The 19,363-nt window shown below is 37.2% G+C and overlaps 2 protein-coding genes across 11 annotated transcripts in view; one reads left to right on the forward strand and one right to left on the reverse strand.

The window, feature by feature from the left end:
* The window catches only part of C2H4orf33 (chromosome 2 C4orf33 homolog), a 109,571-nt gene extending 97,230 nt beyond the window's left edge, over positions 1 to 12,341 (reverse strand). For 2 of the 6 annotated variants that reach the window (XM_070609068.1, XM_070609066.1), the window contains exons 1-4: positions 11,137 to 12,341; positions 8,906 to 9,121; positions 8,225 to 8,537; positions 3,096 to 3,285 (exon numbers count right to left, since the gene is read on the reverse strand). In XM_070609068.1, the coding sequence (XP_070465169.1) occupies positions 3,096 to 3,276 (181 nt within the window). In that variant the 5' untranslated portion in view covers positions 3,277 to 3,285; positions 8,225 to 8,537; positions 8,906 to 9,121; positions 11,137 to 12,341. Of the gene's footprint in view, positions 1 to 3,095; positions 3,286 to 8,224; positions 8,538 to 8,905; positions 9,122 to 11,136 lie in introns of those variants that run through there. The other 4 variants (XM_008521416.2, XM_008521415.2, XM_070609067.1 and 1 more) reach the window with 3 other exon arrangements.
* The window catches only part of SCLT1 (sodium channel and clathrin linker 1), a 145,490-nt gene continuing 138,439 nt past the window's right edge, over positions 12,313 to 19,363 (forward strand). For all 5 annotated transcript variants that reach the window (XR_011537170.1, XR_011537169.1, XR_011537168.1 and 2 more), the window contains exon 1: positions 12,313 to 12,890. Coding sequence is in view for 1 of the 5 variants with exons in the window: in XM_008521413.2 (XP_008519635.1) it covers positions 12,857 to 12,890 (34 nt within the window). In the remaining 4 variants the exon portion in view is untranslated. The remainder of the gene's footprint in view (positions 12,891 to 19,363) is intronic.

A 19,363-nucleotide genomic window follows, 5' to 3' on the forward strand; every position in this document is an offset into this window, starting at 1 on the left:
CAGATGGCAATAAATTTAAAATATTAATAAAGCCTAGTGCCGGTGAGGTTGTAAAGAAATGAACATTATCACACAGACTTTGAGCCAGTTGTATTCTTCTAAGAATTCATCCTAAGAAAATAATCAGACAACTGGGAAAAGAAGTTAGCATAATGCGATTCATCAAAAATTGCTCAAAAACGGGAAATGATCTAAATGGTTATCTCCTATTATATGGGAGGGCTGTTAAGTAAATTATAGAATTTATCTATTTCATGCAACAGAATATAATACAGTCATTAAAATCAAATATACAATTAGATATTTTCTGATATAAGAAGACACCCATGATATTTGGTGAGTAGGCTGCAGAGCAATAACCAAATTTACCTAAAATAAAAATATCCATGTGTGCCTGTGCCTGAATGTCTGCAAAATGTGCACAAAAATGTTATGACTGGTTATCTCTGATAGGTGGAATGCAGCTAAGTGATTTTTCTTTTCTTTATAATTTCCTGGAATTTTCTGAGCATATGTCATTTAAAAAATTGTTTAATTATGAAAGTAATACATGTTTCTTATAAATGATTAAAACAATACAAACATATATGAAGTAAAAAGTCAGTCTTTTTCTTCCCACTTTACTCTAAAACCTGTCTTTTGCTCTATAGCCTGTCCTTTTTCTGTCCTTCTACAATCTATTTTACCTGCTCAGATTTTTAAAAAATAAATAAGGAATCATACTTCCCTACAACCTGCTTTTTTCACAAAAAAGCTTTCCAGCATATAGATACTCAATTATTTTTAATAACTGCATAGTATTCTTCTATGGAATGTCATAATTTATTCACGTAATCTTCTATTGATAGACATTTAGGTTGTTTCCAGCTTTCCATGTTATTTTTATAATAAAATATCCAAGATATAGATATAGTTCCATCAACAATTCAGAGTCTTATTGTCCCTTTCTAAGTCTTTTACCTAAACAAATTAGAATTGTCTTCTGTGATGGTTAATTTTGTTTGTCATCTTGGCCATGGTAGCCAGATATCTGTTCAAACATTATTCTAGATATTTCTGTGAAGTTATTTTTTAAATGAGATTAACACTTAAATCAGTAGACGTTTAGTAAAGGAGATTACTCTCCATATTGTGGCTGGGTCTCATCCAATCAATTGAAGACCTTAAGAGGAGAATGACTGACCTTCCCTTAGCATGAAGGAATTTTGCCAGCAGACAACCTTCAGATTCAAACTGAAGTGTCAGCTCTTCCCTAGGTGTCCAGCCTGCTAATCTATCCTTCAGATTTTGGACTTGCCAGCCTCCACAACTGCATGAGCCAATTCCTCAGAATAAATCTCTCTCTCTTTCTCTACACACACACATACACACACACATGTTCTATTGGTCCTGTTTCTCTGGAGAACCCTAATACATCTTCTAGTTACTATTTTCCAGCTCCATTTTGAAAGATGAGTTGGAAATGGGTGAAGAAGAATTTTGGAAAGGGCATTCTAGGGCGAGAGAGTAGTGTAATCAAAGGTACAAGGCTAGGAAATATTGTGGCTTATTTAAAGAACTACAAGCAGTTCAGTCTCACTAAGCAAACCTTTCAACGCAGAAAGAAGTGATGCTGAAAAGCGAATAAGGGCCAGGTCACGGAAAATCTTACAGAGATCTTACTAAGACACGTAAAATTTCTCCTGAGAGGACAGGCAGCCTGAGAAGATTTTTAAGTAGCTGAATGACCAGTTAAAATTTTTATTTTAGATAGATCACTCTGGCTTCCAAGTGAAGAATGGACTTAAGGTCAAGAAGACTATTTAGGAGGCTCTGACCCAGCCCAGGTAAAAGATGATGAAGGCCTAATCTATGGCAGGGATGGTGGGGATGAAGAGGAGCTACCAAATTAGAGAAACATTTAGGAGGTGAAGCTGGTAGGACTTAGAAAATAAATCCACGTATGAAGAGTGAGAGAGAGGGATATCTTGGAAAGATCTCACATTTCTTTATTTGGTGATCTGAAGTATTATAGGGCCACTAATTGAGACTGGGCAGTTAGGAAAAGAAGCATGTTTTATGAGAGTAGTGCATGAGTTGAGTTTAGGACTTGAGTCTCTTGTCTGTAGCACCTCCAGTAGATAAGTCATACTGGTATATGTACACCAGTAGAAAGCTGGTATATACAGGTACTGTATCAATAAAAGACAACATATGTTTAACATACGATAAATTAGTACTGACAAAATGTATGATATACAGATGGTTTAGAGAAAGCAGATGTTAGTATGGACTAGAAGAATCACCAAGAGTTTCTTTGAAGAAATGAAACCTGAATCAGACCTTGAACTATGTGCATTAGAGTCAGAGAGAATAGAATGAGAGAAGGTCCATGGGTGAGAATATGCATGGACAGTAAGATCATTAGCCTTTCACAAAGTCAAGAGCTTTTGGTTGGCTATGATAGCCCAATTCATGAGTACCTTGAAAGATTACAGAAAGGGTTTGAACTTTTTGTGAGGGATAGCAATGGTTTGTGATCTGGGGAATGGCAACATAAAGAGTATTTCAAAAAGATAACGTTTGGTAGCTTAATTAGGATACTTTAGAAGGGGATCATATAGCAAACCCGAAACACTGTAATTTCATGGCATGCGTTTCAGCTGTCATTTTATATGTGAGATTACTTTCTAGTATAAAATAAAAACTACATTTCATGTTGAAGTTGATGGTGTTTCTATAATAAGTAAAACACCCCAAAACTTCCATAAGGAAGGTTTATAAGGTTAAAGTGGCAATTTGAAGATACTTAAAGACAAAACAGGATGGCTGAACTCTTCTTAAAATAGGCAACAAAAGTAAAGGAAGGAAATATGGCAGTAATTTAAAAATCTGGATTTGCAATTGCCATTTTTCACTGTTCTAGTTATATAAGTTGAAGACACATAGGTAATGGTGAAAAAGTCAGAATGAGAGATTGGTAGGAAGTATCAGAAACTGCACATGTCAGTTGCTCAGAAGCACTCACTTCCTTACAGCAAGATAAAATAATAGTTCCATGAGAGGTTATTATAAAAAGATTTACGTTTGCAATAAAATACAGTCCTTCCACTTACCTTCATAATTCCACAGTTCATTGAAAGGCTTTCCTGGTTCTCCAAGTGGAGCTGGAGGATCATTGAAAAATGGAGCACTAACTTCCATCGTCACTCCTCTGTCACCTGGATTTAGTCTGACAAACACTGGCTCATGCTTCACTGGAAAACCATCCCAAGTGTGTTCAATTTTAAAATCCATCTGAAGACGCTAAAGGAAAAAGACATATTAAAACGAGCTCTTTTAACAATATACAACTGTTTCCTTTAGGTAGAAATGAAATGAAAATTTCTATGCCAAATAGCAGGCAGGAAGGCAGCAGAGTGACAAGAACACAGTTCTGAGAGGCCATTTGTGTTATGGCAAGTCACAGACACTGAGTTCTGTTGTAAAATAGGTAGTTGGATCCCAAAGGCTTTAAGAGTTTAAGTCTAGATTCAGCTTGAGTTACCTTGTAAAGAGTGTATCAAAATCATTTTTAAAACCTTGTAATTAAGTCCATGGTAGAAATTATTCATGTACTTAACAACTATGAGCACTATGAGTTTATATGTCATCTTTGTATTTTATTGTAAAATGTGCAGGTGTCTGAATTACTGGATCTCCTGTGAATCAAGATTTTTATAATAATTTGATTTAAAAAAAAAAACCTCTATAAATCAGCAGATGCATGGCTGTTAACACCTGTTCTTTTGGCTAAAACTCTTTTCTCTTGGGGATGGGAGTAGGGGGGCTACAGACATTGAAGGTTAGAAGAATTTAATACTGTCTTCTTTGGTCTCAGAGTTAAGATTCTCTTAGCATTTTCAATTTTTGATATTTCAAGTGTTAAATGACCATTTTCTTGGTTAATCCCTTCTCTCCAATTGAAAAATGGAAACAGAATCTGCTATCATTTAAACTTTAAGATAGACTATCTTTGACACAAGCAGTATTTGCATTTTAAATTGCTTCTCTAAGGATTAAATGGAAGGACATAGTATTATATTAATAAAATCACATTTTTGTTGAACACTATGGATCAGGCATTTTATAAACATTATTTCATTTAATTTCACAACAAACTTGCAGGAGAACTATTATTATCCTCATTACAAATGAAGAAACAGACTTGTCCAAGGTCACATGGCTGACAAATCAAGAAACTGAACCAATTGTAGCCATGTTTTTCCAGATGAAGATATTTCAGGAATCTGCAAGAAGATGAAAAACTTATTTCAGGAGTAGTGGATTCCTCAAATTATACTAGGTCCTTACGTCTTGTCCAGAGGATAATCTTGATTAGTAAATGATGATATTTCCAGACTGTAACTTCCCTTATCTAAAGTCTTTAAATGCATTCCCTTGCTTCATATGTGATTTTTTACTGCAAGTAATAGTTATTAAATTTTGAATCAATCTATTTCAATGAATATGTACTGAGTACCTACTATCTGCCAAGCATCAGGAGAACCGAATATATAAGCTCTGTGTCACATAGGAATCCTAGATCTCTGAAAATCTTTTTCTAAAGCATGTAGTTTTTTCCTAATTTTCACTACATGCTAATAAATTTTAGTAGATAACCTCCAAAATTAAAAAGTACTTCTGGGGGCTGGCCCCGTGGCCGAGTGGTTAAGTTCGCGCGCTCCACTGCAGGCAGCCCAGTGTTTTGTTGGTTCAAATCCTGGGCATGGACATGGCACTGCTCATCAACCCACGCTGAGGCAGTGTCCCACATGCCACAACTAGAAGGACCCACAAAGAAGAATATACAACTATGTACTGGGGGACTTTGGGGAGAAAAAGGAAAAAAATAAAATCTTACAAAAAAAAGTACTTCTGATATTGCAAGCTATTTGCAACTAATAGTATTTTAGAAGAGGGTATGTTCAGCAATTTATAATTCTTCATTATTGAAATAAGCTCAGTGAGTGATAAGACTGCATAAACTGATTATGACTTACATAGAATTTAGTCCTTATTTATATGGAATAAAATACTTCAATAATAATTTTTCAAGACGCATTCTTCAAAAATAAACGTATAAGGGGCTGGCCCCGTGGCCGAGTGGTTAGGTTCGCGCGCTCCGCTGCAGGCGGCCCAGTGTTTCGTTGGTTCGAATCCTGGGCGCGGACATGGCACTGTTCATCAGACCACGCTGAGGCGGCGTCCCACATGCCACAACTAGAGGGACCCACAACGAGGAATATACAACTATGTACCGGGGGGCTTTGGGGAGAAAAAGGAAAAAATAAAATCTTTAAAAAAAATAAATAAATAAACGTATAAGGCTCTACCCCAAATTTTGGTACTAGTAAGTATGCTCTTGCAGTGTATAGGAAGAAATAAAAATAAATCAAGATGTTAGAAATGCTGATTAAATTTGATTCTGACACCAATATGCTGAGAGAATATGCTACTCTCCTAACATGAAACTTCAGAATTCTTAACAATCCTGGCAAAATATAGCTCAGTGACTAGGAAGTTTTGGCAGATTCATTCATTCTCCACACAACCACCATATCTGCAGAAATGCTGCACACATTAAAGCGATCCCTATCCTACTCAGTGAGTTTCCGTCAGGGAATTTTCAACTTCTAGCTCTTTCAGGCAATCATCTCTATGTCTAAACGGAATTAAACTGTATTTAGTGACGTGCTCCTAAAAGTAGCCTGTCACTTCCATGCACACATGGGTCTCATGGTCAGAGTGAGGTGTACTTTACAGGTTTCAAATTACTTCAAAATGTAATCTTACCTGGAAGATAAGAAGAAATAATAGATAAAAGCAGAGCTATTCTTGTTAAGAGCACAAGAAAGTGGTACCTCCAGTGTTTCTACTGGTTCCTTCTGCCTTTTCCCCTAAGATTTCTTTGAAAATCACTGCAAGAAATGCTAACTAAATTCCACCAGCAGGGAGGAGTGCCATGGCTGACATGTCCAAGGGTAGCATATAATTTTGTCTTTAACTGCATAAATGACTTTAGCTTCTTATCAGAATGACACATTTGTTAATCTGCTTAAAGAACACTTATGTCAATCTAAGTATGCATAAATTTACAACAAAATTAATCTAAAATGTATAGTCCCACCCACTACTTTACAATCTAATCTAAAGATAACATGGACCCAGAGACAATCGATTCTCCTTTCAACTCCCTAGGGAAATTTAGGACTGTCTCCTGGGGACCACCTCTCAATTTCTTTGTTTGCACATGTGCTCATATGAAATAGAGACAATTCAATTGTCAGTGTCCTTCACGACCTGGGCTAGTGTGCATCCCTGAAGCACTCCACTGCCTGTCACTCTCTATTACGGGTGCACTCCGTTTTGATTCACAGCACTTAGACTTCATGACATATTTGCTTATTGTCTCCCTGTCCCCAAGTAGAATGCCTGTAAGTAACAGGAACTCATTACTTATTTGTTGAGTGAATAATTGTTCTAGTCTCTGGATCTAAAATTTCATGATACTAAGGTTTTCTGCAGGAGAAATCAACCATGTCAATGGCATCATTATCTCATTCAACACTACATACCAAAACAATGGCAAATAAGTAAGATGATATATTCTAGCTAGAAATTTCTTTTCAATTTAGTTTACCAAAGGTTTATTAGCCACATACTTTGCTTCAGGCACCATACCAGGTTCTGGGGAAATAAAGTACAAGGAGTCTATGGGGAGTTGAGGATGATTCTCAGGAAGCAAATCAGCCAGGTGGTATGTTGCTAACTAACCAAGTCCGTTATCAATTGGTTCATTTTGATGTCCAATTTAATAAAGTTGGATCCCTACACCAAACTAAGTTTTAATGAATCAAAGATTTCAACATATCAATCAAATCATATAAGAACAAGAAAGAAAAAAAAGGATTTTTTTTAAAAAGATGATCTTCTCGTAGAAAAGCCTTTTAAAATATAACTCCAAACCCAGAAGACATAAAAGAAAAGATCGATACATTTGGCTACATAAAAATAACAAAATTAAAAGCAGAAGTCTGCCTACCCCCACGAAAAAAAGACCACCATTACAAAATCAAAAGATAGTCTGGGAAAAAATATCTGCAACTCATATTTCAGACAAATAAATAATTCTTTAATGTTTAAAGGGCTCCTAGAAACCAGTAAGGAAAAGACCAACATCCCAACAGAAACATGGACAAAAATATGAACAGCCAGTTGACAGAAAATGCAAAATGTTCAACCTCACTTACAGTGATAGAAATGCAAACTAAAACAACAACAAACTCTTATTCTTTACTCAGATTGCCAAGGATCAGAAAGCTTGACAACATGCTATGATAACAAGGACACTGAGAAACAAGCACATTTTGCTACTGGAACACAACTGGCACAGCCTCAGTCAAGAGCAATCCCTCAATACTTATCAAAGTAGAAAATGCAAATATCCTGTGACTCAACAATTCTAGTTCTAGGAGTTATTATACCTGCACATGTTCAAAATGACGTTAAGTATAAAGATTTCACTGCAACATTGTTTAGAATAACAAAATATTTTAAGCAACTTAAATACTCAGTAGAGTACCGGTAAAGAAACTATGCTATATCATACAGTGAAATACTACATAGCTGTTAAAAAGAGTGGAGTAGCTCTATATATACATCTAAAATAAATTAAGTGAAAAAAAGCAAGGTGCAAAAAGTATGGATTTACTTCATAAAAACGAAGACTATTTGCATATGTATACACTATTTCAGGAAGCATATACAAGAAACCACTGGTTGCAGTGGTCACCTCTCTGGAAGGAATTACCTTCCTGAAACAGGGGAGGAAGGGAGACTTACTTTTAACAGTATCATTTTTTCTTTTTTACCTATTTGAACTTTATACTATGATAGATAAGCACTACTACTCAAAAATAAACGAATAATTTAAAAATATTTCTTAAAGTCCAATTTAAGCCCGAGTCTCTTAAAGAGTATGATGATCACCTCTTCTCTTCTTTGTATTACATATGGTGTGTTTCTAAAAAGTCAGAATAAATATTAGGAATATTATTGAAGGAATATATTCATTCGAAGTGATCACCATTAGAACGTATATTGGTAATCCGTATTTTTTTCACATTTTAACCTCTACTCTTCAAGTTACTCTTTCATCAAAAAAAGTCAAAAAATAATTTTTAAATTATTTTCATTGCTTTACCTGTACTATGGAAAGACCTTTAAAAGGAAATGAAGGAAGAAAAAGGAGACAGAACCCGGGAGCATTAAGAGGCTAGCAAAGGAGGGGGCCGGCCCGGTGGCGCAGCGGTTAAGTTCGCACGTTCCGCTTCTCGGCGGCCCGGGGTTTGCTGGTTCGGATCCCGGGTGCGGACATGGCACTGCTTGGCAGCCATGCTGTGGTAGGCGTCCCACGTGTAAACTAGAGGAGGATGGGCACGGATGTTGGCTCAGAGCCAGGCTTCCTCAGCAAAAAGAGGAGGACTGGCAGTAGTTAGCTGAGGGCTAATCTTCCTCTAAAAAAAAAAAAAAAAAAAGAGGCTAGCAAAGGAAAGAAATTCCACAAAGGTTACAAGAAGAAAGTTATGGAAAAGGTGTTTTCACAACAAAATGTTTTGCAAGGAAAATGTCCAAATTCCTCTATTCATGAAATTTTCTTTAGTTTCTCTACAAGAATTATTTCTTTTCAGTTTGCACCTTCCCTCCACCCCTACCCATTTACATGAGAAACGGAGAAATGAGGAAGTCAGCCTAAAAGTGAGAGTAAATGCGCCAGCAGAAGCAGGCAGCTGAAAAGTAAGTTACCAAAGAAAAACCTAACGACATAACTGGGCAAAGGTGCAAGGAATGAGAGGGAAGAAAGCAGAACAAGAAGAGAACACACCGAGAATATCTGCTCAGTCCAACGCTCGCTGGCTCCTTTCCGCTGAGGTCACCGAGAGGGCTCAGCCTTAGGCTCCGCCCAGCTGCCCACACATTCTCGGGGAGGGACTTAGACTGCAGCAGAGATTCCTGATATTTCTGGGAAAGAGAAATTTTGAAGGACCACCGATGAGCATCTGAAGACTTTTAATCATTCCTCTGAAGTTTGAGCGGTTTTCTAGAAGGAGAATGAAGGGTAACTCAGCAATATAAATACTGTCCAACAATTTGAAAATGAACTGTAAATCCTAAAGATTACAATAGAACATGTATAACAATAATTCAATCAAGGCAACTAAAGGCTAACTGGCTAGATAAGCAAAAAGTATAAATTATATTACTCTAGCTGGAAATAATATTATCCTAGCTGCAAATTATATTCCGCTACTGGGAGGCACACACATGGTGGTTAATGATTGTGACATTGGGACCAGAGTGCCTAGATTCAAATCCCAATTCAGGCACTTTCCAACTGTGCTCATCAGCCAGTCATTGTAAAAAGGATTTTAAAATATCACCTACCCCAGAAGATTTTTGTGAGGATTAAATGAGTTAATGTATATATACAGCATTTAGAACAGTACCTGGCACATAGTATTTAAAAAAGATTAGCTCTTATTATTAAAGTATATATATTTGCCTAAAAATAAATTCTCTGTTTAAATTAAATTAAAACATTATAATTACATGTGTCCAAAGTGGTCTTCTTATAGGAAACTAGACTACGAGACAGGATAGTCTAACCCTTGAGATCACAGAATTAGGTTAAGTGTTCTAGAGATATACAACATGGTTCTGATTGGTTTGGTCTTAAGTATCCTGGCAGTTTCAGCATTTATCCACCTATCTTCCTTCATTTAGTGTCTCTTTCACCCAAGACAGCAGGGACTAATCATTTTTGTACAGGATTAGATGTAAATTCATGAGATAATCATGAGTAAAGTTTTAAGCTTCTCAAGAAAAGGTAATAATTTACAGAACTACAATATTTCCAAATAGAATCACTCTGTATTTTGGTTGCCGGGGATTTCCAAAATTTCTATAGGATCTGTGGGTTTAATTCAGCAAGGAGTCACTGCACCTGAACTTCAGAGCTACTTTGGGAATAGTGTGCATATCCTACATGTTTAAGTAAAGTCACCATCATTTTCTTCCGATATGCAAGAGCAGATATTACACTGGTGTACTTCTCTTGACTGGTAAAATAAACATAATTATTAAGAGTTTTTAAAAATCACTTTTTTATGGCATTTAATTACATCAGAGAACGTTAAGTACAGTTTTGGCCCTAGCTTAAATTTTCAACTTCATATTCTTCATGATGCTTTCCACATAGTACTCGGTGCTCAATGTCACTTTATTGAAGAAATTCATTTTAGTGAAATCTATCAGTTTTCAAGGGTTTTCTTTATTGCAGAAATATACTTAATATAAAAACATGAAATAGTAGCTAGAGAAGGGTTAAATACAGACTAAGACTTTTTTCTCTCACTTCTCATTCCTTGTACTCAATTACACTAATAGATACTTTACATGCACATTCACTGAATTCTTAAATTAATTTCCTTCATCAAATATTGAATGAGTCCTTATTGTGTTCCAGGTATTATGATGGAGCCTGGAGACACACTACAAAAACAACATGATGGAGATGCAGGAAGAAGCATGAAGTTAGTACTAAGGAAGCACCTACCTTGGGGGAGTGGATAGAGAACACAAGGGAAGCTGTAAAATGGAGAAATACTAGAGGGGATACTTTAAGGATAAGTGGAATCATAACAATTTTGCTTTTTAAAGATGAAAATTATTTTGAAAATATTCCATGAAATTCAAAAATTCCACCAGTAAAATCTGGGAACCCAAAAAACACCCAAGCCCAAAAACTACAGTTTGTATTGAACCTGACCGTATAAGCCAAATAATTCAAGTACAGAGATAAAAATTCCAATTTCAGATATTTAAGTTATGCAATGCAAAGACCACTCATCATTTATATCTAGAAAGTACTCTTTGCTTTTGCCAACACCAATATACCTTATCAACTTTTACTGTAAATGTTAAGTTTATAACTACTTGTTCAATGCTAAGTTAAATCATAATACGACAATACACAAGGTTCAAGCGTAGAAGCAGCTACAAGTAAGTCCCTGGGGAGTTGTGGAGACGTTCATGAAGAAAAAGTCATATACTGACCTTGGAAAAATAGTTGGAGCTTGCACACTCAACTTTTCCTTCCAAGTTTTTGTGTTAACTTCACGGCCACTAAAAACCAGATCAAATTCAATCTTCACTGACTCAAAGCTAAATTAAACTTTTTTTAGTGGTTATTAGATATACCTCCATGTGTAACAGCCAGTCTTTAGAGGAAGGGACCATCTCACACTTCATAGTGAGTATGGAGAAAGCCCATAACAGGATTTTAAACACCTAACTGGATGGAGTTGGGACACATTTTAAAAATTTCTTAATACATTCTGCTAATATTACTGCATTTATATAACATTATGGGTAGAGGATAACAAAACAAACGTAAAGAGAAAGCCAAGTCGAGTTACATCTATGGCATGTCTGTTTAGTGAAACTCCTTCAATCCATAAAAATACATAATCCATTACAAAAAACTAAAACTAGTGGCTAGCTTCAAGTTAACATTTTTATTGCTAGCACTGAAATTTCCTCCAATGTTAACTGTTCTTAAAAAATGGTAAAAGTTTAAATCCAGATAAAATCAATTCTCTAAAATGGGAATTGTAATCCCTCCACAAATGTAAAGTTTTGCCCAATTTTTTCTTGCAAAAAAAAGTAACTTTAGTTTTTCTTCTTTTTGAGGAAGCAAAATAACTGCTGAATTTGCAGGATCTTTGCAGTACTTCTAACTATATGCCTTATTGCCACACAGCTAAATATTTAAACAACAGCTGTCGCCTTTCTCTAAAGACCCCGGAGGGGCAGGACAGTACTGAGCTTCCGGAGAGTACCAAGTCCACACTCAGAAATACTCCAGGACAGCCTTGGTGGCGGACTCCGAAGACGCCAGTCTGGGTTCAGCCCCCAGCCACACAAACCTACATTCTTTTCACGTAACCCCTTTGGCCAGCGGGGTCTCTCAGTCCACAAATGCTATGCATCAAAGATACTGGGGGCATTTAAAAATATGTATTTAATGCCCAACCTAGGTTTACACTTTTGAAGTTTTCTTTAAAAAAACAGAAAAGACCCTGGGCCCCACAACCTAAAAACACAGGCCGGCAAGCTTGCCCGCCGCCGCTCGGCTGCCTCAGCCCACTGTCATCCAGGCTCTCACAGCTCCGCCCATCGCTTGACAGACAGCCAATAGCGCGCGAAGACTCTAGGAAACGCGATGGCGTAAGCGCTGACGCCCGCGTGAGGACGCAGGCGGCGTTACCGTCTCCAAGGAGCGGTCCGGGGCACCGGTTTCAAAGTCGCAGGGCGGGCCGAGTGGACTTCCGCTGCTGGCCCCGGGCTTCCCCGCTGTCCTGGAGTTGCCCCCCGCTCCGCGAAGGACGCCGCCACCAGGCTGCCCGCCGGCTTCCTCTGTGCTTTCCTAAGTGGCCCGACACGACCCCGAGTGGCCCGCGGGACGCCTCTATCCACTCGCGTCCGCGTCCCACCCGACTGAGATTCGGGTGATCGTGGGACAGAATTCACTTGGCAGATCCCCAGCAACCCTGAAATCTGAAGTCTCTTGCCTGAGCGAAGGACTCGGCTGGGACTCGGGAGAAGGAGGCGCGGCGGAGCTGTTGACGCGGCGTGGGTGGGATGCTGATTACACCGCTCGAGTGCCTGTCAACCTCCAGAGCGTTGTCTTAGTTTTGTTTTCGCGCACAGCGAGCTCTGTGTCTTTTTGAGGATAGTAAAGGTGGTAAAAGCTCCAAACTAAAATTGTATCGAAATGGCCACAGAAATCGACTTTCTGAGAGATCAAAGTAAGCTCCTTAATTCTTTATTGAGAATTCTTATATGTGATGTTTGATGTCATCGTTGATCAACTGATATTTTTTGAATGCCTGTTGGTTGCGTGGAAATTTGTAAAAACTTAAAGAAGTTAGCTGCAGAAGAAGCTTGGTGCTATCTATGAGGATGTGTATATACTTAAGCAGAACCGTTTGGTAAATACTTGGAGGTTCCTTAAGCATGTTGCATGGGACTCTCCTAGACACTAAATGTGTTTGTTATGCTCGTCGCGTGCTCTGGAGAAATTAGAGGACTAATGGCCGAGAAGAGTTTCCAAGTCTGCAGTTAGAACACAGCTCTGGCCATTTGTTTGAAAGATGTTTATTGAGCTCCTCTTGTTTCTGTTATGTGCCTGGCGCTCAACAAGCATAGCAGTTACCAAGATGAAGAGGACAGTTCTACCGTCCTAGAATTTAATTTGAGGAAGGAAATATTTAAACTCCGTAATTCACTAAAGTGGCAGCAACTGCTAACTCTTTTGCCTCGATTTCCTCATATGGTTTTTGGAGTGATTAAACGAGTATTGAAATATATAAAGGATTTAGAATAGTAGCTGACACATAGTGCTAAACGAATATTAACTATTACAAGGTTATTGTTAACTATGGTCAAGAAAGGCGCCATTTAAGCTGAAACTTGGAGTACTAATTTGAATTTACTAGATAAAGAATTGTGTAGGCATCCCAAAGAGAACAGTATTTCTGTTGAGGGGATTAGGAATATGCTTCGTTGAAGACTTGCAACAAGGTTGGCTTGAATGGAATGTGGCTTATTTATGTAGGCAAACAGCAGGTGTTGCTGAAAGGGAAGAATGGGGCTAGATGATGAGGGACCTTGTCTGCTATGTGTTAAGGAGTTTGCACAGTCGCGCAGATTATCAGAACTACTGAAAGAATTCAGTTGAGTGACATGATCAAATTGTGGTTTGGCAAGTCCATTATGGCTGTTATGAGGAACATGCCTTTATAGCAGAGTGCAGTTAGGTGACTATTATCATCCTGGTAAAAAGTGAACTAAGGTAGGCGCAGTGAGATTGCAGATTAGAGGATCTGAAAGAAAGGTAAAGGGCAACTCGGTGTTTGGCTTGAGCAACAGGGACGTTGGGAAAAAAGTGGTGATTTCCATTCTGGAAGCATTATAGACCAGTGGTTAAGAACTCAGCCTCTGGATTCAGTCTGTCTGGGTTCGTATCCTAGCCCTGTCTCGTTCCAGGTCTTTGCCTTGGGCAAGTTACTTAGCTTCTTTGTGCCTCAGTTTTCTCATTTGTAAAATGGGTATAACAGCACAATAACCCTCATGGAGTTGTTGTGAGGATTAAATGAGATGCTGCAAATAAAGCAGTTAGCATGGTGTCTAGAACATATTAAGTGCACACTATATATTATCTAAAAATCATTAATAACACTAAACTTGAACATTATTTCTCAGTTTTGAAGTACGAATATCCTCCACCCCATAAGGAGGACTACCTAGCCATGGTCTGAGTGGTGTGGGACAAGAATTGGGTGATAAGGAGTTTGAGTGGGGTGGGGAAATTACCTGAGGCAGTCAGAAATATGAGTTTTAGAGGAATAAGCCAACCAGAATTCTTAGATACAATCGAAGTCCAAATACCAGAGAAAACAGTAGAAACATAGTAAATTATTTCTTGAAAAATGAGTGGTCGTTAACCAGAAGTTAAGTGGAGTGGGAGAAGGGAATCTCAGACAGAGGGAGCAGAAGCAGCAAAGGCTCAGAGGCTTCAAATAATAGTGCTTATTCTGAATATTGGACATGGAATAGTAGGGTTTGCGTGAAGAGATGTGAATGAGTATTGGATGTCTATGACCCTCCCCTTTTTTTCCTTTAACTGGATCTAGCCTGCCAGTAATAGCTGGTGGGTTACCCCATTAGGTGAACCACCTAAACAACAGCTCAGGTAGATATAGATGGCTTGACCTTCTCTGACGTATCTTTGACCTTCTCTGCTTTGACTTCCGTTGATCTTAATTGTCTGTTTTCATTTGTTCCATTTGGATTGGTAGCCCAGCTCCAGACAATTTGATTTGGTGTTTCTCAACTGGCCAGTCCTCTGATAAAGCGTCAGCTTTTCACATCATAACCACAGGCACTTCCACACACAAACAGACTTCTGGTAAACTTCTGGCATATTTGCAGTATGCCATTCTTCCACCACCGTCTGAGAAGGCAAATCTTGTAGTCATTAGGGACCTGTTCAAAGAGGGACTTGGATCATTAAGCTAAGGAATGAAGAATTCATTCTTGTAGTGAGGGTTATGGGTGGTAAGGATGGACTAATTTTTTTCTTTTCATTTTCTTAACAGTGTCTTTCCCAGAGCAGAAGTTTTTAAATTTGATGAAGTTCAATTTATCAGTTTGTTCTTTTATGGATGTTTCATATCTAAGAAATCTTTGTTTAACCCAAGACCGCAAAGATTTTATTCTAGAAGTTTTGTAGTTTTAGGTTTTACGTTTAGATCTATGATCCATTTTGAGTTAAATTTTGTATAATGTGCAAGATAAGGGTCAAAGTTCACTTTTTTGCATACGGATGCCCAACTGAAGAGACTATCATTTCTCCATGGAATTACCTTTGCACCTTTGTTAAAAATCAGTTGTCAGATTTCTGTAGGTCCATTTCTAGACTCTGTTCTGGTCCACTGATCTGTTTGTCTATCTAAACACCAGTATCCGCATGTCTTGATTATTGCAGCTTTGTAAAAAGTCTTAAAATCAGATAGTGTTAGCCTTTCAAATTTGTTCTTTTTCACAGTTATTTTGGCTATCCTAGGTCCTTTGCACTTCCATATGAATTTTTGAATCAGCCTGTCAATTTCGTCAAAAAAAGATACTGAGATTTTGATAGGCATTGCATTGAATCTATTGATCAATTTGTGTGGAATTCATGTATTAGTGATAGTCTTCTGACCAATGAAAAGGCCTCTCTCTCCATTGATATATCTCTTCTTTCATTTCTCTTGGCAATATTTTGTATTTTTTTAGTATATAGATTTTACACATCTTTTGTCAGATTTATCCTTATGGATTGCTGTGTGTTAGTAAATAGTATTATTCTTTTACTGTCAATTTCTGATTTATCATTGCTAGTATATAGAAATTCAATTTTTTTGCATATTGTACCCTGCACTCTTTCTAAATTCACTTATTAGTTCTAGTAGGTTTTTTTTGTGGAGTCCATTAGATTTCTACATAGATGATCTTTTCATCTGTAAATAAAGGCAGGTTCACTTCTTCTTTTCCAATTTGGATGCCTTTCATTTCATTTTCCTGCCTTATTGCCCTGGCTAGAACTTCCAGTACAGTGTTGAACAAAAGTGTTTGGGGTGGACAGCTTTGTCTTATTCCTGATTTTAAGGAGAAAGCATCTGTCCTTCAGAATTAAGTATGATACTAGCTGTAGGTTTTTCATACATGTTCTTAATAGTTTGGGAATATCCCTTTCTATTCCTAGTTTTCTGAGAGTTTTTATCAAAATGGATATTGGATTTTTTTTTTAAATTCTTTTTCTGCATTTATTGAGGTGACCAGATGTTTTTTCATTTTTAGTTTGTTAATAGGGTGATTTATTTTGATTAATTTTCAAATGTTAAACCTGCCTTATCTTTTTGGGATAAACTCCCGTTGGTCATGTATTATTCTTTTTATGTATTGTTGGATTTGGTTTTCTAAAGGCTTAACATTTTGTATTCGTAGGGCCTTTTTTTCTCCCTTCTAATGTCTTTGTCTGGTTTTGGTATTAGGTAACGCTGGCTTCATAGAATTACTTGGAAAATATTTTGTTTTCTTCCATTTTCTGGAAGAATTTGTATACAATTGGTGTTATTTCCTCCTTAAATGTTGGGTAGAATTTACCAGTAAACCCATTTGGACCTAGCATTTTCTTTCTGGAAAGATTTTAAACTACAAATTCAATTTCTTTAATAGATAAAGAGCTACTCAGTACTCTGTTGTGTACTTGTGAGAGACCCTCCACAGCTCTCATATATCCAGAGTTCTCTCTCTGTACAGTTTTTTCTTTCGTGCTTTGTTGTACCAATTGTAGTTCCCTTGTTCTCTACTGATTCTCAGCTCTGTCTCCTTAGCTTAGAGAGTCTGCTAATCTCTGCCTGCTTTTTCCGTCTTTGTGCTATGGCCTGAAAGTCCCTCAAGTCATTTAGCTGGTACCATCATAGGACTTACCTAATTTGTTTTGCGTCTCTCATCATCATCTGGTGTCTGGTGTCTTGCAAACCATTATTTCATTTATTTATTTGTTTTTTGGTTTACCTGGCAGGGAGGGGTGGTCCTTGTTACTTCATCTTGGACGTAAGCAGTCCTTTTCATGTTGCCCTACTTTTGAAATCTTAAACACAAGTATCTTACTCCCACTGTAACTGTTCTTTGACTTCATCAAGACCTTTATTCTTTGAACTCATGTTTTTCCATTTTGTAACTCCTTCCCAGCTTGTTTTTACTGCTTACACAAGCTATAACCATTGCCCATGAGTTCAACTGCTCTCTTGTCAGTAATCATAATGTGATTATGCCCCTGTTCTTCTGTAGCACATGCCCAGTAATACCTCATCCCTAGATCAGTTGTTTAGTTTGCCTTTATAGTTCTCATACCCAGCTGTTCAATAACCATAAATAAAAGCTCAGCCCTCTGATAAATACCACCACAACCTGATAACTAAAAATCAAGCTGGGATTTGAACCCAGGCAGTCTAGTTTCAGTGTCTGCGTTCTTAACTACTGCCCAACAAAGACACTTGCAAGAAAAAAAATTATAGGCCTGTTTCACTTATGCGCGTAGAAACTAAAATCCTAAATAAAATGTTAATAAATCACATCCAGCAATGACGTCTTCATTTTAGGTTCATCCCAGCAATGGAAAGATAGTTAGCACTAGAAAATTGTTGAGTATATAAAAGAAGACCTAGATTACTGGAGAAATGTATCAAATTTGTGGGCTAGAACACTCAATGTAGTAAATATGTCAATTCTCCCACAAATTAATGGGTAGATTCAATGCAGTCCTAGACTTAGTTTTGACTACATGGTTCTAAAATCTATTTGGAAGAGCTAAGAATAGCAAAGAGAGTTTTAAAGAACATCAAGGTGGGAAATTTCATTTTATCAGCTTTTAAGTCTTATTATAAATATCCAATTATTATGTCAATATTATGTTGACAGATTGATAAATACATAGATCAGTGAGATAAATTAGCAGAGAAGGAGATACATATATACACAAACACTTGTTATCTGAAAGAGCAAGCAATACAAATCAGTGGGAAAAGGATCAACTATCCAGCAAATGATGCTGGGATACTTGGCTATCCACATAGGAAAGAAAAAATAATACAGATACTTTTTCCACACCATAAAGAAAAATTATCTCCAGGTTGATTGAAGGAATAAATTCTCTTTAAACTTTGAAAAAAAAATTTAAAAAGGTGTCTTTATGATCTTAGGATGGGGAAGATTTCTTCAACAGACGCAAGCATTATTTTTTCTTTTTGAGGAAGATTAGCCCTGAGCCAACTACTGCCAATCCTCCTCTTTTTTTGCTGAGGAAGACTGGCCCTGAGATAACATCCGTGCCCATCTTCCTCTACTTTATATATATATATATATATACCTACCACAACATGGCTTGCCAAGCAGTGCCATGTCCACACCCGGGATCCAAACCAGTGAACCCAGGTCTGCAGAAAAGCAGAACATGCGCACTTAACCACTGTGCCACCAGGCCGGCCCTAGACACAAACATTTTTGGCTTGAAGAAAAGATAAATGAATAAACTACGTTGGAAATAAAAGCTTGGATGTCACAAAAGTCATCATCAATAAATGACTAGCCCAGCTACAGAAGGGGAATATGTGTTTACAATAAATCTAACTAAGAGTTGGTTAGCATCCAGAAGGTAGAAAGATCTCTCACAAACAAAAATGCATTGACACTAATAGAAAAATAGTTAAAGAATATGACCAGCCCATTCACAAAAAATAAAACCTGAAGAACTACTAAAAATATGAAAAGAGTAAGTTATATTAAAATTTTCACCAGGTTAAAGTCAATCTTGCAAAGAGTGAATGTGTTTCCCTCCTCATAAATCCACTGTTGACTTGACCTATTTTAATCACTGAGAACTCAGATTAGTGTTTTTCCTTGTTTGGAAACCCTATCAGTGGAAAAAGGAAGTAGTTTGTATTGGAATTATTGTACCCATGGCCATAACTCCAGCCTGCTTTTGAGACTGATAGGGAAGAAGAGTAATAGGCAGAAGCCAGATCCTATGGTGGTGGTAAAATTTTAGTACTATATGTGAGATAAGTATCTTAAAATTTCTGAGGGGAACAGTAAAAAATTGTGGATAATTCTTTTTAAACTCAATAAAAAGTTAAAAACCATTTACATCATTAATACTCCGTAATTCTTTCTT

Source organism: Equus przewalskii, chromosome 2 (genome assembly GCF_037783145.1).
Source record: "Equus przewalskii isolate Varuska chromosome 2, EquPr2, whole genome shotgun sequence".
Classification (NCBI taxonomy): Eukaryota; Metazoa; Chordata; class Mammalia; order Perissodactyla; family Equidae; genus Equus; species Equus przewalskii.